Source organism: Leuresthes tenuis, unplaced genomic scaffold, assembly GCF_036924035.1.
Source record: "Leuresthes tenuis unplaced genomic scaffold, fLeuTen1.0.hap1 SCAF_14, whole genome shotgun sequence".
Lineage (NCBI taxonomy): Eukaryota > Metazoa > Chordata > Actinopteri > Atheriniformes > Atherinopsidae > Leuresthes > Leuresthes tenuis.
Genome location: NW_027325368.1, coordinates 10,286,422 through 10,306,423, shown reverse-complemented (window position 1 = coordinate 10,306,423; position 20,002 = coordinate 10,286,422). Strand labels below are relative to the sequence as shown.

General features: G+C 37.4%; 1 protein-coding gene across 3 annotated transcripts in view; it reads left to right on the top strand.

Moving 5' to 3' along the window:
* cacnb2b (calcium channel, voltage-dependent, beta 2b) overlaps nucleotides 1–20,002 on the top strand; it is a 39,519-nt gene that overhangs the window by 17,438 nt on the left and 2,079 nt on the right. For 2 of the 3 annotated variants that reach the window (XM_072364280.1, XM_072364281.1), the window contains exons 2-12: nucleotides 10,714–10,779; nucleotides 12,997–13,119; nucleotides 13,555–13,694; nucleotides 14,417–14,478; nucleotides 14,569–14,594; nucleotides 15,494–15,574; nucleotides 15,698–15,756; nucleotides 15,867–15,976; nucleotides 18,458–18,609; nucleotides 18,753–18,848; nucleotides 19,252–19,425. In XM_072364280.1, coding sequence (XP_072220381.1) covers nucleotides 10,714–10,779; nucleotides 12,997–13,119; nucleotides 13,555–13,694; nucleotides 14,417–14,478; nucleotides 14,569–14,594; nucleotides 15,494–15,574; nucleotides 15,698–15,756; nucleotides 15,867–15,976; nucleotides 18,458–18,609; nucleotides 18,753–18,848; nucleotides 19,252–19,425 — 1,089 coding nt within the window. Of the gene's footprint in view, nucleotides 1–10,713; nucleotides 10,780–12,996; nucleotides 13,120–13,554; nucleotides 13,695–14,416; nucleotides 14,479–14,568; nucleotides 14,595–15,493; nucleotides 15,575–15,697; nucleotides 15,757–15,866; nucleotides 15,977–18,457; nucleotides 18,610–18,752; nucleotides 18,849–19,251; nucleotides 19,426–19,711; nucleotides 19,743–20,002 lie in introns of all 3 variants that reach the window. The other variant, XM_072364282.1, reaches the window with a different exon arrangement.

The window sequence follows — 20,002 nt, the reverse complement described above, 5'->3', positions numbered from 1 at the left end:
CTATGTTCAGCATTTTTTCCTTCATCAGTTTACATCCATAAGTCTTTTTTTATGTTTAACATAGCAGTACTTTTCTGTACTTTAACTCCACCTGAACTATAGGCATTTCCAGCTCCAGCGATAGTGGTGTCTTAATTGTGAAATAAGTGAGAAATGATAACAGGAAGGGCAAGCAAAATAATTTTTGTCATCCTCGTTCTCACACATTCACACGCACCCCTCCTTTTACTAATACTAATCATGTTGCGTCATAATGCTGTGCAGGGCCAAGAGACTTCTATAGATGAAATGTATCTATTACAGGAGCCAGGCAAGTGAGGAATTAACTCATATTGATACAATTAATGCAGCGCTTGTATCTCTGTCTGATGATGGAGCTTGGTCTTGAGCACATCCAGTCTAAGCAGCAGCGTTTGGCTGTCTGTGATGAGTTTGTATTGGTCTCCCTGTCTCTAAATCCTGGATTGACGCATGCTATCTTAATCTCCTTACTCAGAGACAATCATTACCCAGGGGAAAAAGAAAGATCCAGACACACACTGCCTTCCTCATGATGAGTTTTTTTTTCAACCCAGTCTCTGATGCTGATTCTCTGATTTGTTTAAGGCATATACCAAATATCCTTTTCCTTTTGATCAATAAATAGTTTTGAACAGAAAAATGATGAAGAAACGGTTAGGTGACAATAAAGTAAATTACTTTGCTTTTGTCATTACTTTACAAGTAGGGTAGAAATGGCAAAATTAATTAAAGAGGGATTGGAAAGTCCCCCTGTGTTATACAGTCATTCTTTGGAAACCATAGAAAGGCACAACAAGCCGCTCGAACCAATTTGGAGCAAAATGATAATGCACTCTCAGAGTATCCGCAACAAATCATTATTTAGAGAAACTACTGCAATTTGACATGAGAGTTTTTGCATTTTGAACATTGATCTTCCCTTTATATCCCCTTTACTTTAGATTTAATTACAATTTTCTTTTACATTCCATGAAAAATGACATGCAGATTGTTAGACATCTAAGCTACTGTTGACAGTGGTGAGTGTCTGTCCTGCTTCTTTCAACTTGGAAAGGTTAACAATGAAACAACCTCAGCCGTAGTTGTTATCTGGGATGATGTAAAGTACCAAATACAGTGTTTAGTCAATACCTGGTTCAATGTCTACCATTTTAAGGACTTCAGTATTTTGTCATCACCATTATGGTCTTTGCAGCCTGAACTGATCACATAGTGGCTTCCAATGGACTTTTGCTGTGTTCAGAGCTTGAGTCAATTTTTATATCATCTTTAGTGGAGATCTAATGGCTTCTGGTACAATTTATGTACATAAAATTTTATGTTGTATTCGTAAACTCACAAGTTCCCTTTGAAAGCAGCAATAGCTGGTAAAGGAGGAAGGAGCGCTAAGTTATTGGCAAATGCTAGCACAAACTAGCTAGCTTTGTTAACAGTTTGCATTCGTTCATATCAACTGGATTACATGTTACCAGCTTTGGAGTGCATTGTAAACATTACTACCACAATTACACAGAAACTGTATTTACACAAACAAAAACAATTTGGAAACAATTTGTAAAAATGTTGAAATAAAAATGTAGATAATGACAAAATGGAATTCAGAATTCTTTGAGAATCTGTTGCAATTAACTGAAGAACAAGCAAGAATTACAGTGAGCAAAAAACTGATTTAAAAATTAGGACCGTAACTGTCTTTAGAGAACAAATGATGATAGCTTGGCTGTCATTCAAACAGTTAACTTATCAAACAGTAACTTGAGTTAAATGGTAGATAAAACTCAATGCAATCACTTCCATTATCAAAGTCAATCACTTCCATTGCCTCCCAGACATGTGAATGAAGGTAGTAATGATCTCCAGATACAAATCTTTGAGTCCTATGAATTAATTAATTATGGACCTTTAAAGGGATTACCAGTATACTGATCTTAAAGAGTAAAAAGATCCAATCACATTATACAAATGAAGATTTATTGATGTTATTATTTCATGAGATTAGTGGAAGCATTTTGAATGGAAGCTAACAGACATGTTCAATTGGGCTGCATATTATTTAATAAATGCATTGTCATGATGGTTCTAACATGTGCAATATCAAGAGTGCTTGGACTGCAGTAAAAGTTAACCTGTAGACGTTTTTCATGGCAGTCATTTTGACTTGATATACTGTAGGTGTATTTATGAGTACTGCACTGACGTTCTTCTTTTGAACATACATGTATGTATATAAGTGTGTATAAACAAAGTAGAGTAAGCTTTCCATTCACTTGTATCAGATTTCCTCTTATAACTAGAGAAGTCACCACTTGTTAGCAATTAGAAAGAATGCAAGTTTAAGGAACTTCAGCATTTGCTTTACTTCACTGAGCCAGAAATTAGTGTACATTGTTTTTCAGACTATTGTTTATTCACAAATCCCAACAATATGCAGCATAATATACACTATGAAGCACTATGCAACTATGAAGCATCAAAGTAAATATTTAAGATCTCTAAAATGTTTCACTAGAAATGAAAGGTCTGCTTTTGTCTCTTTCTGTCTGAAATCAAGGAACCGTTATTTAAAAAATCACTAGTTACTCTGGACTGGTACCCTTGCCAAAGTTATTATTGTTAGCAATAACTGTATGGGAAAGTGGGAGGTGGAGCAAGTGTAGTATAAGAGGATGCTGGTCATTGAACGGTCATTTATGTTATTTCCCCCATTAACTCAAACTGGCAGCATCAGTAATAATGATAAAAGTCATATTAACATACAGTACAAGATCATTTACATTTAGTGCTGTACAGATTTAATGCCTCTTTCGATCTATAATTGAAGAGCTAAAGGGTTGTGATGCTGCTTTAAACTCTGCAGACGGAGACCGGTGCCAAAGTAAAGGTGGCAGTGCCAGCTTGCCTTAGCTGCCCCATGGTAGCATCAGGCAGAAGGCATGGAGCCAGTATCGTTCAGACAGATGATGCAAAGCAGCTGATTAGACCGTGCTTGAAGAAAAGTGGATTGGAGCACACACTGCATGCAAATGGGTGAATGCATGAAAAACAGGCTGATAATGACCAAGAAACAAAGGAATCATCTCAGTGTACAGTATAACTCATCAAAGTAAATGAACGACAGATGAACTGTAGAAGGATTGTTGTAATCAGATAAATTTCCAATATTCCTCAGCTGCAGAAAGAGCCAATACAGGAAAATATTTGAGTTCACAAACAGCTGAGTAGTAGCACTGCATAGTGTCTGGGAACTGGCTGTGTTTTTGTCCTTTTTGATGCATCACCACTTATTCATTAGCACGGATTTTGTAGAACATCAGTCTGCAGATCCAACAATTTCTTGAGATATAAGAAGAGGTATTAGATTTATTTATCTTTTCTCATGAACATTTTCTACTTGCTCATACAAGATGACTCAGTGTCATAAACTAGAGAAAACCCTGTGTAACATACATTAGTTTCTAATTAAAATAATAGCTGTTGTCCAAAATTGAAAGCATAGCACTATTGGAAACCAGTGTATGTTAGAATTTGGGAGGAATTATTTTGGGGCAGAAGGCAGCAGAAATATTAATCTTGCTCATTTGCTGGATGGTCACATTCAAGGGAATGGAGAGTGGAGGCAGGCTATCTGTTTACCTCTGGCTTTCTCCCATAAATTTTGGGCAAACCTGTAACTGACTTCGCCAAAAAATGCACATAGATGACACAGGCATGACAGGTATATGACAGTACACTGATTAGGATTCATCAAATCAGTAGTTTTGATTTGATTTAACCATAGTTTGGCTCAAAAGACTTTTTGTGTTGGTTCGTTCTTTTACCGGATGTGGACATTAATAAACTGCTGTGATTAAATTGTAGAAACTTTCAGCACAAAGGTTTCTATTGTTGGTTATGTATATCACTTGCACAGCGTGGTATAGAACTGAGTACTAAATAGCTTAGAAAATATATTAGATCAAAGACAAAATTGATGGGCGGGCAGGACTGAGAGAAAAAGCTGCAATTAAAAAAAACTTCTGCTTCTTCAGCACCATGGACAGCACCATGGATTTATCAATACTCGGCTCAGTTAAGGTTAGAAAGCTTGGCGGTGTGATGCCTCACTGAATTTTGCCAAGTGGTAGACGGGCTTTAGACACTACAGTATGCAGCCTTTGTCCTTTGTTTTGGTCACTTCACTATTGTAATTGGCATTGTTACTCCATCTCAAAGAGTTGAATTTAATTTATCTAGCTTTTTACAGTACATTTAAGTCATTGGGGAAGACTTTTGTTGTCAATTGTAACTTTTTTTCATATACTGGAAGAGGTCTTGTGATGCATAATACGTTTAGTTTAATTGTTGCTCTGGTGGCAAGCTGTATTACTCAAAATGGACAGATTTGCTTGAAAGGTTTATCAGACATGGAGTGGAACTGATTTTGACCAAAGGCAATTCAACCACTGCAAACAGTACAAAGATCAGGTGTATTCTTTGCCTTTTGGTTCAAGGCTTTACACTGCCTTATAATGCAGAGCGACTTGTCATCATAGGCATTGTCAGACTTCAACGACTGCTTGACAGCAGTTACAATCTGAAATACAAATGAACGCATCCTTGCAAAACCCTGTGGGACTGTGCACTTTAGGATTGTATGTGAAAAGAGCCTTAACGTGTTTTGAAGCACAAATGTCTACACAAAGAACATGCAGGGAGATGGTGGTCTGAACTTGAATTGTTTTTTTAAAGAATATTCTGCTCTGCCTCCCTTTAAGATATTTCTTAGCCATAGTTGGGGCCTTAGAGTCAAATAAATATTGCATAATTCTCAGTCAGAAAAGGGATCAGTGAGTCAGTGAGACAATGATAACATATATTAACAAACAACCTCATGGTATCAGGTTCCAACAGCATTTCTAAGCTGACCCAATTATGACATTTATGTATAAAGCTATCAATTCAACAGCTCTTTTAGGGTCCAACAGTCTTTTAGTGTACTTCTCAATCTTTGAATTAGTCTGTGAGGATGTAGTGGATCTCTTGTGCATTCAAGGGATGCACAAGAGGAGGAGTATTTTTTCCTCATTTGTAGGCCTGAGTAGGTCTCTTATGATGTAAAAAGAGATAAGTGTTTTCACCAGTGGGAGTCATTTATGCTTAGGTTGTGAATTTCTCTCAGATGTTGCTATGGAAACATCTCCCCATTTGTGAAGTAAGAGTGCAGCAGGAATATTATCTTTAGAGATAAAACCATAAACTGTTTACTCTTATAGACATTTGATAAGAAAAATTCAGATGGGTAGAGGATGCTGGTCATTTCTAATACAGTGGCAAGATAAGCTGTGATTCATGTGTATTACAGCTTTATATCAGATGCCACTTGAGTAGTTGAAATTATTTAATTAAAAAATCTTGTTTTTACAGCATCAGTCAGACTTTTTTAGTGGAATTTGACCATGAATCACATTAGTCATCATGGTATTATACTGTCTGCATACTGAGATTAACACATACACACTGATCAATAAGATCCAATCAGGAGGTGAACTGCAGGCTTTCGTGCTTGATGTTGTCCAAAAGCTGCTGTGAAACTGAATTTGCACGTGGACGAAAGACCAAACCACAACTGGAAAAAGCTAGGTTTTAAAAGATATCCACATATGTCTGACTCTGGATAAGATCTTATGATATAGATTATTTTTCTACACAATGATCGATGGAAAAAGGTTGAATGAGAGATTGTGGTCGTGAGAGCAACTGCACATGAAAGGGAAAAGTCACGTTGTAGAAAAAGTGTATGTTACTCCTAACCATGCTTGTTTTTTTTACCCATCCGTGGCAGTCATATTTTTTAAAAATATATATATATTGTGGCAGCTGTAGCTCAGGAGGAAGAGCAGTCGTCTGAGTGTGTGAATAGGTGATTGTGGCTTGCAGTCCATAGCTGCAAAAAAACACTGTGATTGGTCAAGTAAAAAAAATGCTAAATATTTTGGAAAAAAGTCCAAGTCACTAGCAGAAGTCACTAGTTGACAAAAGTGTTACACAAAAAAACAGCCCTTGTAGAGTATTTATGTTGCTGTGTGTGCTTAAAGAAGGAAGGGGCCAATGTAAGATATGTGTGTGTGCAACAAATAGTTAATTTCTTTGTATAAATCTCCACTGCAGATTGTGCAAGTAAAGTTTTAATTGGGGCAGCTATAGAAATCAAAACTTCTTGGTTGGGGTTAGAAAAGGATCATGGTAAGGAAAAATATACTTTGCATTACAGCCATGTCAGACCGTTTCGACACATCTCGTGGTTTTTCTCATGTGTTTTTTCTTTCAGAGGTTGATTTTGCGTAATTAATTTTAAGCATGTCAATGTGATTTAGAAACTTTAAGATGGACATGTTTTGATTGATCCTTTTAACTACTTTGGCATTTTTTTGGGAGGAAGACAGTCTTTTTTGCACACATCTCTAACATTCATGTGAATTGTGAAGCAGGGCTTGCAGGCAGTTGTCATGTGGGCTGGTGCTGCATGTGTCCTATTTAAGTAGACCAAATATTAAGCTGGATTTTGAATCATAGGTCAAAGTGAATTCACTTTTCTCCTGGTTGCTTAACTTCCTGTCTGCAGACTTTAGAGTCTGATGTTCATACCAGATGAAAACAGACAAAGAAATATAAGTTACTGTACTGCAATAATACCCAAATCCAGTGATGAATAAGACCACTTGCAGTATTTCTTATGTGGAACTGAGCTGTATCGGCACCCAGTCCACAGTTCAGCTTGTCCTCTGGCGAATCGCAGTGCTCCAGGCCAGCCAGCTGGCTCCTGGTGACTCAATGGCTCTGATAACTTCAATTTAGAGACAGCGTCCATCTCCCCAATCAGAGGCTTCTCTCTTAATGCACTCCCTTGGCGTGTGGAGAAAGAGCTGTGTAAACACATTTGAGCAGCAATAGAGTCACCTTCAAGGAGCACACGAGAGAACCTGGCTTACTTGTTCACATTATGCTTGTCCTTCAGCTTCCTTTGCCCACTCTTTAAGGCATATAATCACGGTAATGGGTCGGTGGGGAGACGGAGAGCAGAAAATGGCTGAAAAGATAGAGGGATCAATAAAAGAAAAAAAGTTTGATTAAAAGAAGGAATCAGGAAATGAAACTTGCAGAAGCTGTGTTGGACAGTTTTTGCAGTGACTAGAGAGAGATTTCAAAAAAGGATCTGGGCTTTTGGTGTCATCTGACATATCCATTCAAATACTTCTATTTTGTGAGTACAGAAGATGCTCTGTGAAAATGAGTGCAACCAATGATTATATTCAGTGTCAGTTTATCTCATAATGAGAATAACTGATGACAATGAAATACAACTAGAAAAAGCCTGAGTTTCAAACTGTAATGTAGTCACTTATATGAAATCTTCAGCGACCATGCTGTTTAAGAAGCTGCTTCAGGTACCCAGAAGAAAGTAGTTAAATCCATTCAGGCTTCTATAACTAAACTGTAACAGACACTGTAGATAGTACAGCGATATCTTGTATTTGTGTAATAAGTTAAGCTCTGTTAAGTTCAATGACACTTTTATGTTGTCCATCAAAGCAAGACATGCTTAACCTGCAGTAGCTTAGCATTGTTTAATACTTCAGCGGGGGCGTTTTGTACTGTTGGCTGGGTGACATTGGCGTGCAGGAGAGGCGGGTGCTGTGCGAACAGATGTCTACACCAGGCATGGGTAAACAAAAAAAACCATGCCTGGGCATAATTGCGCCCTGAGGAGATTTACTTCCTCCTCCTCTCTGATTCCATTCTCATCATGTTTAATTCTCTGTTTTGACATCATCTCCACATTTTTTGTATATTAGTGCTTTCCCACTAATCTTGAAAGCTGTTTGGCCTTCAGTCAAAATTTTTCCATCACTCTATAACCTCTAAATTCATCTGTGTCTTTCTTCTATTGGTTTCCTGCTTTGGATTTTCAAGTTTCTTTGTTTTCTTTCCATGTTCTTGTAAAAGAAACTGCTGCATTGTTTATTCAGGATTCAGGTTAAGATCCATCTTCATAAGGAAATGTAAAGTTTTCAGTTTTATATCTTATAATACATTCACAAAACATCATTCTTTGTCAAGATTTTATTTTCAAAGGAAAAACGCATTTTAAAAGAGGCACTACAACAGATTTTCAGACAGGATGAACTGAAGGCCCTAAACAATAGATAAAGATTTATTTTTTAGATGTATATTATTCAAAGAAGCTTCAATGAAGCTGAAGCTGAGCACAATATATCTCAATTAAGGAGTGTTCAGATTCCTGTTATCCACTCAATTGTCTTTCTGTTGGTTTATGCAGCCTGTGTCTCTCTGAACAGCTGATGCACCCACTGTGCAGACTTTACCTGTAACCTAACAAACAGCGGATGCAACTGCGCCTGCATGTCTGTGTTCATCTTAGCCTCTGACTGATCTCATCACAATCTCTTGATCTCTCTCTTATCTCCCTTGAGCCTTTGTCCGTTGGCTTGTGTGTCAATGAAAGAGGTTAAAAAGATCATGGGAGCACGTGCAAATCTTTTCTGAAACTATTTCATCATGTGGAAATGTCTTTGTTTAATTTGGAGCACCACTTTGAGTTTGCTTTTGTTCTGTCTGAGAACAGGGTCTCTTCTTTTTTCATTCGTAATTTTTCACTTCCCTGTTACATTTATTTTCCTTTTAGTAACCTCAGTTATACCTCCCCGGCATATTTTCCTTATCTCTGCCTCATCAGATCATGATACAAAATAATCAAGTCTTTTTAAGTCCATCATAACTATTGGTCGATACTAATCCATCATCATCAGTGTCTCACAACTGTCAGACAGCGCAGTGTGCACTCATAAAGGAAGGGAGAGCAAGAGGGAAACAGTTATCTACTTTGCAGTTTAAACATGAACCACAGTCTGAGCTGTCAGTCATATTCACTGAGTGTATTCTTATTAGCCTCGTGAATGAACATAAGCCAGTTATGCTGTCTCAGAACAGGTGCAGTACATTTAGAAGTTTTGCTCTTTAGTGACTTTAGCGTCAACATTTTTCTTCTGGGAACATTTTTCCAGGTAAGAAAGTTTGTTGTGAGTTTACCTTAATGTGGACACTAAAGACAATCCAATTCCCAGTCTTTGCACAAATGCTTTAGTTTAGCTAACACGGCAAGCTTCTCCTCTCCTCTGGTTCATACCACTGTTAATCTTTTCTATGCAGTCTTTCTAAAAACCTTAAACAGGAGCTTGGTGTTACAATCAGTATCATCATTCAACATGCCTTTGTTGCCAGAAGTCGAAATGTGAGGAAAACTTAGAAGAAAACCTTGATAGTAAAACAGATTGTTATATTACATCCAGTTCTTTGCTGTGTTGTCCTGGCTCGGCCACAGATCAGAGCAGTCAACTCTGCCATGCTCCACTGACACCACCTGATATCCTTTTGTTGCCAAAGACTCGTGAAGTCAGATTACCTAAATGTTTTCTTGGTAAGAAAGCAGCTTTTTCGTCAGTGGGATTTTTGATCAGCACTTTTCTCACATCATTCAGAGTATGAACACTATCTAGATACATTTTGCAACATTTTGTCTAATTTCCAGTGTTCCAACTAGCAAAGAATGAAACACTGAACCTCCATTGTTTTTGTGCAGCTTGTCTTGTCAATACGCTGCTTCGCAAGCATTTTATTGTAATGTTATGAATGTGCTGTTCAGTAAACAGAAAGAAAATTAAAGTAAATTAAATTAAAATAAACATTATACATAATTTTAACATGAAACATTGAATTTGAGATGAGACTTGATGCTCCAAGGACTGTTTTGTTGAACTGCACCAAACTGAAGTTATGCGGCTGCCTGTAGTGTGTATCTTCAGTGCCAGATTGACACTGGGGGTTGTGCCACCTCCTGGCTGTCACGCAGAGGGCATTAATTACCATCTCTTTGAGGGGAAAATCAAATCTCAGGGACACACAGCACATAAACCCAAACATCCCTGAAGGGATCTTCTGCAACACATCCTCACAATCAAAAAGTAACTTGCCTGCACCACATTTTGTGTTGTTTGCAGGACATAGAGGTTGTTTTTTATTTTTGAAAAATTGTGTTTTTGAATTTGCAACACAATCATTTTTCCTGACCAAAACCGAATGTTTTTATTGCCTTAACCTCACCAAGATGCTGAAGGACAGTGTCCCTTTAAGTGTCCACTTTTATGACACTTTTTTTGTGGGCTGAATAGAACTTCCTCACAAACATCACTTGTGCAATCTGGACTGAAAATTTCAAAACTTAGGAGAAGTTGGTGTTACAAACGGGGCTTGTTAGAGTGGTGAAAGAAGTTGATATGCAGGTGGGGAGAGGTCACATATTTGTGGAGTTGTATTATAGTTAAGTGCTTTTAACACTTGAGGTATCCATGTTACAATTGCAGTTTCATTGATTGAGACACTTTGTCCGTCCCTAATGTGATGATGTAACTGTACATGACGTGACTTAACAATTTAATTGGTTTAATTCCACCTAAAATAATTAAATTGAGGGGTAAGTTTGCCTTAATCAATAAGCAATACACTGACAAGTCTACCCTGACGGAATCACCAATCACATAGATGTGAAGTGTGGTGATACTTCCTAAGAGTTTTATGCATTCATGTGGCTGAGTGTTGTGCTGATTTAACATTGTGTTGTAACTCTGTCTCCTGCAGGGAGAGCGTCAGGACTCAGACGTTGTTGAAGAAAGAAACGCTCAGGTGCAGTTGGAGAAGGCCAAGGTACTTTTGCACTGTTGCATCATTATCTGACCCACCACAGCCTGCGCAGGGCCATATTTAATATAAGCTGTTCTCAAGGACATAAGTACGTCAAAGACAGGAAACACACATCAGGACATTAAATTAGTGGCGCAATATGCTACTATTAAAGTTAGTCTTTGTCGTCTTTTTTTGCTCCCGTCATTCCTTTATGTGCTCAAAATCCAGAGAAGAATGATATTAAAGAACATTAATTTGTGTTGATTCAGTTCAAGTGAATTTTGTCATTCCTCAGCTCAGTGTTTCTTCATAATTAGGCAAAATGTTATCTTCTCACAGAAGGAATCAAAAATCGAATGCATCAACATTTGACCCAACAAACCTGAGAAATATGCTATGCTATGTAAAAACTGTTCATACAACCAACCAAAGTTTATTCATTTACTTTATCTAATTTAATTTTAGTATTTAAGTTCTGTTCCACTGTCAGTAATAGAGTAAGTCATGTGAATATCTGGCAAACATCTATTGAAAAAAAATGTATCATTTCTGCTAAATCTAAAACCAGGATTTTCAGGATTTGTTTATCACAGTTCATTGATTCTCACATACACACAAAGTGTGGAACATACATTTTTCTGTGGGCATAATAAGAGTGAAGGTCATTATACGATTATTCACGGGTGGTTTCAAACTCCCCCTATCTTTGCCGGTTAAGCAGCCCCTGCTGATACGTCCTGTTGAATATTGAATTAAATCCTCCATCACAGATTTCATGCGCTCCCGCTGGTGCTGTGTAATTAAGGCGAAGATACTCGGATTTCTCGGCTTGTCCCCTGCTGACCCCACAGCCTCATCTTCCCAAAGTGGAGTAATTAGCAGGTTGCTTGGCATACCACTGACATTTAACTCTGTTAGGAATACAGCACCAACAGGCATTTAGTCGGGAGGGGGTGCATACGGCTGCTTACGTGCAGGGTGGACGAATAGACAACAGGTGGTTTGTTCTTGTTCATGGTGGACAGTATTTATTTCTCAAAGTGGTAAAAGAACAGGTGTTGCCACAACTTTAGCAACGGCTGTGCTGTCCCAGTTAGTGAGTGAAACAGATGCAAATTCAGTTTCCATTATTTTCATCAGGACGCTGCTTCTCCTACTTCAACATGCATACATATATATGTCTACGGCAGATTGTGTGCCTTTCCGTATGTGGCAAATTTTAGCATAACTTTTGAATAGCTGTTAGTTATAAAAGCAGGTGTTGGTATATTCATACACTGATTATACATTACGAGGGTTAAACACAGTTATCTATTGTAAACCGTTACCTTATATATGAGGAAATTCAATTCTATTGTACTTTAAAATTATTTTAAAATACAATAAGATGGTGTTGTTCATCCAACATGACTTGACAGAAATTTCATATAGTGTATGTTGCATCGTGCATTAATGAATTTACAGTCCATTCAACATATCTCCTGATCACCTATTTTTAGATTTGCTTTAATCCTCAGTAAAAGTCTTAATTTTAACCTGCAACAGGATGAACAGTTGTTTTTCTATGCACATCAAAGCAGTAATTCTGACCACTGTTGCCGACCTGATGACCATAAATTGTATCTGCGAAAACAGAATTTCAAACGAACACACATATTTAATGACGTCCCTTACCTAATGCTGTAAATGCGTGGCACTTCACTTTAAAACAGTCTGACTAACAGATCCTCCCGAACGGACTGCAGAGACCACAGCTGTCTGTAAATCTGTGCCTTGGCCACAAACAACTGATTCTAAATGAGCTGTTTTTTCATGCAGTTTTGAGTTGTCTTATTTTGCTACATAGGCCTGTGTTTGACTTTTAAATATTTATCATTTAATCCAGAGCATGATTTTATCATTTTTTTTGGCCACAAATTGTTTTTAAATATCCTTAATAAATGTTATATTTACAGTAATTTTCTTTTGGCTAGATATTTTTGTAGTTTCATATTTTTCTAAAAGTTAAGAAAAACCATAATTGATATACATCCCATATTTCAGGACATTTACACACAATACATGCATCAAACATACTGCGTATGGACATACGTGTACAGATTTCTCCCCCATTGATAGAGAATTTTTATCCTCTCTTTTTTGCTTCGACATACACACGGTGATTACTTCTTCAGACTGTTCTGTTGTGCTGGTGTCCAAAGTTTTTATATAACTATAATACCTGCTCTGTGTCCCCAGTACAAGCCTGTGGCATTTGCCGTACGCTGCAACTTCTCTTACACACCAGCTGACGACGACAACGTCCCTGTACCAGGCCAGGCCGTCACCTTTGAGGCAAGAGACTTCCTGCACGTCAAAGAGGTCTGAAACAAATTACATGTCATGTAAAATTTACATCAAAGTGGTGTCATTACTAGCACTTGGTTGCAGGGGCAGCTGGTGGTGTGAGTTAGGTGCAGAATAAGCTGCAAAGAGAGATCTTAGATCTTGATATATCTAATTAATATGAGAACTTTTTCTTTTTTTTAAAAGCTTTTCATTTTTAAAACTGTGCTCCTGTCTGGCATCCATTTGGAGGTTACTAAAGCCACACCTGCTCAGCAGATAAAGCCTGAGATATGTTAGGATGTGTGTTAAATGCAAGGGGATACAAAGCACAAAAGATAACATTGATATAAATGATAAGATTATTGTTGTTAAGTGTGTCATTGACATCATTAGATTAAAACATGTTTGACACATTAGTGAAAAGCTTTTTAATTCACAGTGTTTGTATATCTACTTCTTAATGTCCAGAAATTTAACAACGAGTGGTGGATTGGACGGCCGGTGAAAGAGGATGGTGTGGTGGGTTTCATCCCGAGTCCGGTCAGCTTGGAAACTATTCTCATCAGAAGGGAGGTCCAGGCGAGGAAGGCTGCCAAGGCCTTAGCTAAGTATGTGCAGCTAGTGCTCTATGTATGCTGACGTTGATTTGGTACTTTGTGTTTCAAGAACCTAGAAATATATACAAATGTTTTTAACATAAGTAATATTGGACTGTGAAGGCATTTAGGCTCTACTTCACTTACTCATTATGCCTACACTCGCCCAGCTCACTGACTTGTTTGATAACCACCACAAGCTCCTTCTGAGCAAATGACTGAGGATTTGAAAATTTAAACTAACTGTTGCCTAAAAATCAGGCATTAAAATGCTTTCAAACTGGGATTTTGACTGAAATGATCTATGAAAGGGTTTTTAGTATACCAAGGTCTGCATAGAGGAGTTACCACCAGGAAGAAATCTGCAAAGTCATCACATCTTAACTGTATAGAATAGAAATAGATGAGAACATACTTTATTCATAATATATATAGATATGTATTATATTGACATATATTATATATCTATATCACAGTTATTCAGCTGTGTTATGGTAAATTCAAGCCATGTGCTCCCATGTGCTGTTAAAAACATTACAGACTTGAAATTGAGCTTTTAATTTGATTTTACTGATATGAAAACTTTGGCTTTGGTTTCAAATGAGAGATCTCAGTCCAGCTAAATGTTACATAGTTTTGTCTCAAGGTAGCCAATATTCCATTTCATCATGACTGCAGCAGTAAAATTCGATCGAATCCTACTGAGCTAATAAAATATTAATTTCCAATTTCAGCAAAGCCGCATCTCAAGCAACTCAAGATATGAATTCAAAGAAATATACTCCTCCATCACAAGGTCGGTTTGAGTGTTAGGAAGTAAAATACATGCTTTCATCTGAGATGACTGGTGAGTGAACTGTTGCTTTTTTTAATTTTGTATGAGCAGCCAATCAGCAGGTGAAAAAGAAACCGGTAAGTGATTGAATTCAATTTCTCTGTCTTTGATGTTCAGCCTATGTTTGTACTGCATGCAACATGTGCACAAGCCTTGGTTTGGGCTCATTTCTATTGTTGCATGTATCAAACCCTTTCTCTCTAATTTGTTAAATAACATGAGAAAACTTAACAGCACATACTTTTTTGGCTTTGTGAACCTGGAATTAATTTAATTTATTGTTGCTTTATGACAGGTTTTAGAGTATTTTCTTGTAATTATAGTGGTTTTAAATCAATCTTTCTTTTTTAAACAAATATAATACAAATATAATTAATTCAGGATAAATTAGAGTTGAGAACCAAAATGTTTTTGGAATTTTGGCTTGAAAAATTATTAAAATGAATTGACTGTTGTGCTAGTTATGTCCTTTGGTTAAGGAACATTTAACTTCTGGTCTAATATTCATACAAAAATGGTACACTTTAGTGCATTAACAGTGATGTGAAAGGAGCAACCGCTCTGCACCTGTGTCCTGTGTGGACAACAAAAATAAACTTGGCTCTGACAACATTACATTACAAAACACAGCAGAACTTGTGTTCATCATCCTGCAGCAAACACAGAGCCTGTGTGAAGAAAAGATGATTAAACCATTAGATAATAGCTGCAACTGCAGTTCTATATGTAATCTCTGAGGAGAAAAAGAACATTTGGAGAAAGGAAGAAGCTTGGAAGCATTATGGAAACCATTTTAAAAAAAGTTCTCTTTTTTGGCTTTCAAGCTTTTTCAAAGCCTGTGTTAGGTATGAACCTTACAAAAGCTTTTTAACAAATATATTGCTCGAAGTGTAAACGTAAACTTAGAGGGAGACATTTAAGCTCTCCATTAAAGCACAAGATATGTTTTGTTGATATTCTTCCTTTGTTGCTACAGGGGGAGCAGGTGGCCATGTATGATGTAGTGCCTACAATGCGTCCAGTGGTTCTAATGGGACCATCACTGAAGGGCTTAGAGGTGAGTTTCCTTTGACATTTGATCACCAGCTGTAAAAAGCTGTTTAGAAAGAATTATGAACAGTGGTTGCTTTTTTATAGAGGGAAGTCTTTAGTTAAAATCCATGTTTCTGTATAATTCCAGGTTACGGATATGATGCAAAAAGCACTATTTGATTTTTTAAAACATCGATTTGAAGGCAGGTAAGTTCTGATTTAATCCCTCAGTCTCACACCACCTTTTTAAATATACTTCAATCCACAATGAACAGCATAACTGTCAAACAATCCCTGTTATTTTGTCTCTCCTTCAGGATTACCATAACACGAGTCACAGCTGACATCTCTTTGGCTAAACGGTCCATTCTCAATAACCCTGGCAAAAAGGCCTTAATGGACAGATCCAACAACCGCTCTAATTTAGGTATGTTGTTTATCATGCTGCAGTAGTTGATTATCAGTGCCAATTATTTTCCATTATTGGACGATGGTTGGTGTTTACAGCATCAGGACAACTCAAATAGTATCAGTCACAGAAAAGACTGATGAATCAATTTCTGAATAACCTCTGATAATTGCTTTCTGGCACATGTGTTGTCCCTGATGACAAACCTCCTCTACTTAGAACCCTAATTAGGTTGAAATGATATTGTCAGACCAAGGTTTGGAATAAATGTGTCAGACCTGTACTTTTTTTCATCTCACCACACTGCAGTTTGTGCTGACAAGCTTTTCTTGTTTACTCTAATCAGGCACATCTTTCACCCAAAACAGCTCTCACTATTTTGGCTCTCTGGAAAATGTGCGTGTTATGAGTTAAAAGCATGTTGTGGCTTTTACATTGAATATGCTGCACAGAACCTCTTTCATATAAACTGTAATGGCTGAGATGACTTTTGTGCACCATAGTGCTTATCTCAGCCTTAGAAATAGGGTGAAGAGCTTGCATATCTGCAGAGAACATGGAGTAGAGTTGCTAATCTTCCGTATTGAAAGGAGTCAGCTGAGATGATTCGGGCATCTAATAAGGATGACCAGGAGGTCACCTCCAACTAGATGTTTTCTGGGCACTTCCAGTTGGAAGGAGACCCCAGGGCAGATCCAGAAGCCTGGGATCCCCCAGGAGGACTGGCAAGTGTCGCTGGGGGGAGGAATGTCGTGGTTTCCCTCCTGGACTTGATGCCCCTGCGAATCAATCTCAGATCCTGCAGAAGATAATGGATGGGTGGAATAGTTTGAGAGATCAGCTTGTTTGCAAGAAATCATTTGAGAGGATTGATATCACTTTCATTGTTTTGCTTTCAATACAGCCAGCACTCAACTTAACTTGACTGAACCTGGCCAACTCAGTCTTCCTCCAGAATGTGGGATGGCTACATTGGGCAAAATATACCACTTTCACAGAAAATAAAAATAAAAAATTTAGATAACAACATACACCAAAATTGTTGCATGCCTTTTGAAATAAGTTACATTGCACAAGTACAACAGTATCTGAATGCTTTGTAAGAGGTAGGAAGGGTTGAAGGTGATGGACTGTCATGCCATGGAGCCAAGATCGCACCATCTGACCTCATAATACTTCTCTGTTTCCTACTTTGCTGTCAGTCACTGCTGGTTAGGTTTAGGCATAAGAAATACATGGTTAGGATTAGATATTTGTAAATATATGGTTTGGGTTAATGATAGAAAACACATGGTAAGGTTTAATAATTAATAAATTAATTGTTAATTATTAATAATGCATTAATAAATGCAACCAACCAGATTGCTCAATATATTGTCTAAGCATTAACATTTTATTGGGAAATTGTTGTCTTTTCCCTGGTGACAATGTACAGTAAAAGAAGTGCAGTGGAAGGAATATTCCCCCATCACTACTCTACCCTCATACCTGCTCAGTTTTTTGGAAGAGGAAAGTATTTGTATCAAACAGAGAAGGGACACGATTTACTTGGTTTTCTCTACTCTTGTTTCTCTCATTGCTGTCTCATCCCAGATGCTGCCGGTATGTATGACTGAAAGCACTGGTAGTCCTTGTGGTTTTGTCCCCTGTTCTTCCTTCCATTGTCTCACATACCTTATAGCCATTGCTCCTTCACTCTTATGTGCTTTATACATTATATATTGACCTTTACAGTTGTTGGATATGGAACTGAATTTTGGATTTCAGTTCCATGTAGGTTCAGTTATTTGTGTTAGTGGGTTATCAGATATCTTGATGTAAATGGTTGTTATGTGTGAGTATTATAATCTTCTAATTACTCCTCCTTTGACTGCAATGAGTCTTGAATCACTGTAGTATATTAGTTAGGCAACAAAATTTAAAATAGATCGCTTCATTTGCAGGGGCTTTCTCTACATCTTATCACAATTGCAGCAAAAAGACGAAGTTTCACTAATTATCATAATCTATTAAGACAAATAAAGACTAATTATTTATTTTGTGTTCTCAACATGTTTGTCTGTATATTTACAAAAATTACACATCATTTCTTTATTTTTTCCAATATCTGACTTTTAGAATGAAATATATTTAAACATTTTAGTTGAGCAGTATTTTTTATACTTTATGCTATTTTTGTATTTTATCATTTTTGCTGCTCTGCTTATAAAAAAAGCATTATAGAATTAAAAAGATATACACTAATCATCACCCCTTGTTGCGATGAAATATGACACAACAAAAAAAATGCATTGAAAATTGCACACTGAATTATTAGTAAATGATATTTAAAATTGATACGATTTAAGATTATATGAAATTACTATTCTTGCTGTAGAAGAATCATCAAAATACATTTTCGTAAGTTGTCTGTGAGATCTGGCAGTTTGTTTTCTTATTTCAAACAATTTCAAGTCATGTACCAAAACAAAAATCCTGCTTTTGCTGCCTGTTTCACAGCCCAGATCCAGGGGGAGGTGGAGCGCATCTTTGAGCTGGCCCGCAGTCTGCAGCTGGTGGTCTTGGATTCAGACACTGTCAACCACCCGATGCAGGTGTCCAAGACCTCCCTCGCCCCGATTCTTGTCTATGTGAAGATCTCCTCACCTAAAGTATGTTTCATCAGCAAGAACTGTGCAACCAGATAAAGAGCATTTTCCTTAAAGTCAGCCCTGATTTTGGTCTGTCTACTAAAGGATTTTCAGAAGAAAAAGCCACCACTGCACCCTTCATTCTTTCCCCCCTTGTTGTGTAGGTGTTGACGAGACTGATCAAGACTAGAGGGAAGTCTCAGACCAAACATCTTAATGTTCAGCTTGTGGCTGCAGACAAGCTTGCCCAATGTCCGCCGGTGAGTGCCATCTTGTGGAAAATCTAATTACTACCAGGTATTTTCCATTTTTCATTCCACTGCAGGAAACACTCAGACAATTTTTTATTTCTCAATTTGAAATGATAGAAGCTATTTACATTTTTTTCTCCTTTTTTACTGGTTTCAGTATTGTTGAACCGGTATAACTGACTTACTGTTCCTGTTTTTAAACCACTGTGGATTGAACCATTTAAAAAATGAACTCACTGAATGATTATATCACTGCATTGCATACATTGCATTTAGAAATTACCTTGTTTCCCTAATTTCTGGTTTTAAATGGTCACAAAAATACAGCACAACTGCCACGCTTTCTGTGATTTCAGTATGTTCTTATATTAATTTTCCACTTATTCTTGTCCTCCTTTTAAATTTCCTGTAGGAAATGTTTGACGTCATCTTAGATGAGAATCAGCTAACAGACGCCTGTGAGCACATTGCTGATTACCTGGAGTCCTACTGGAGAGCCACACACCCACCAGAGATGGAGCCTGCAAATGCACTGGTGGCACAGCTGGCTGAGAACACACTGCCTGCCAGTCCTACAGCAACACCGGTGCATAGAACACTGAAACACTACGAGGACAAAGACCCTACACAAAAATTTTTAAAAGATAGGATGTAAAGTCTCCCTCTCATTTCATCCCATCCATCCCACTCATGTCATATGTACAGATGTACGCCTGAATGTGGTAAAACTTTGAATTGTGAACGATCAGCTCTCTGGGAAGTTGTTGTTTGTTGATAGTGGAACTGCTCACATTGCGCTGCATCTGTATTTGTTGCCACTGGTCCATCTAACATTTTCATTTCATGTCTTTTCATCCTATTACACTGCAAAGTTGAGGAAGAAGTGAGATAGGCCTTCCACTGGTGAGTGAGACACATACAAGGTCTACTGTAGCACCAATTTAACAGTTATTAGGACAAATTATAGTAGCAAAGAGCCAGAAAAGACTTATCTATGTTATGTCTGTAAAATAGATACGTATTATCAGAAATAAGACAAATGCCAGAAAATTTAAAGCAATGCAAAACCTCATAGCCAGATGTGCTTACACCAATCAGCCATAATGTCATGACATAACAAAACATAACATAACAATCCATGCCATAAAAAATATTTAATTTTG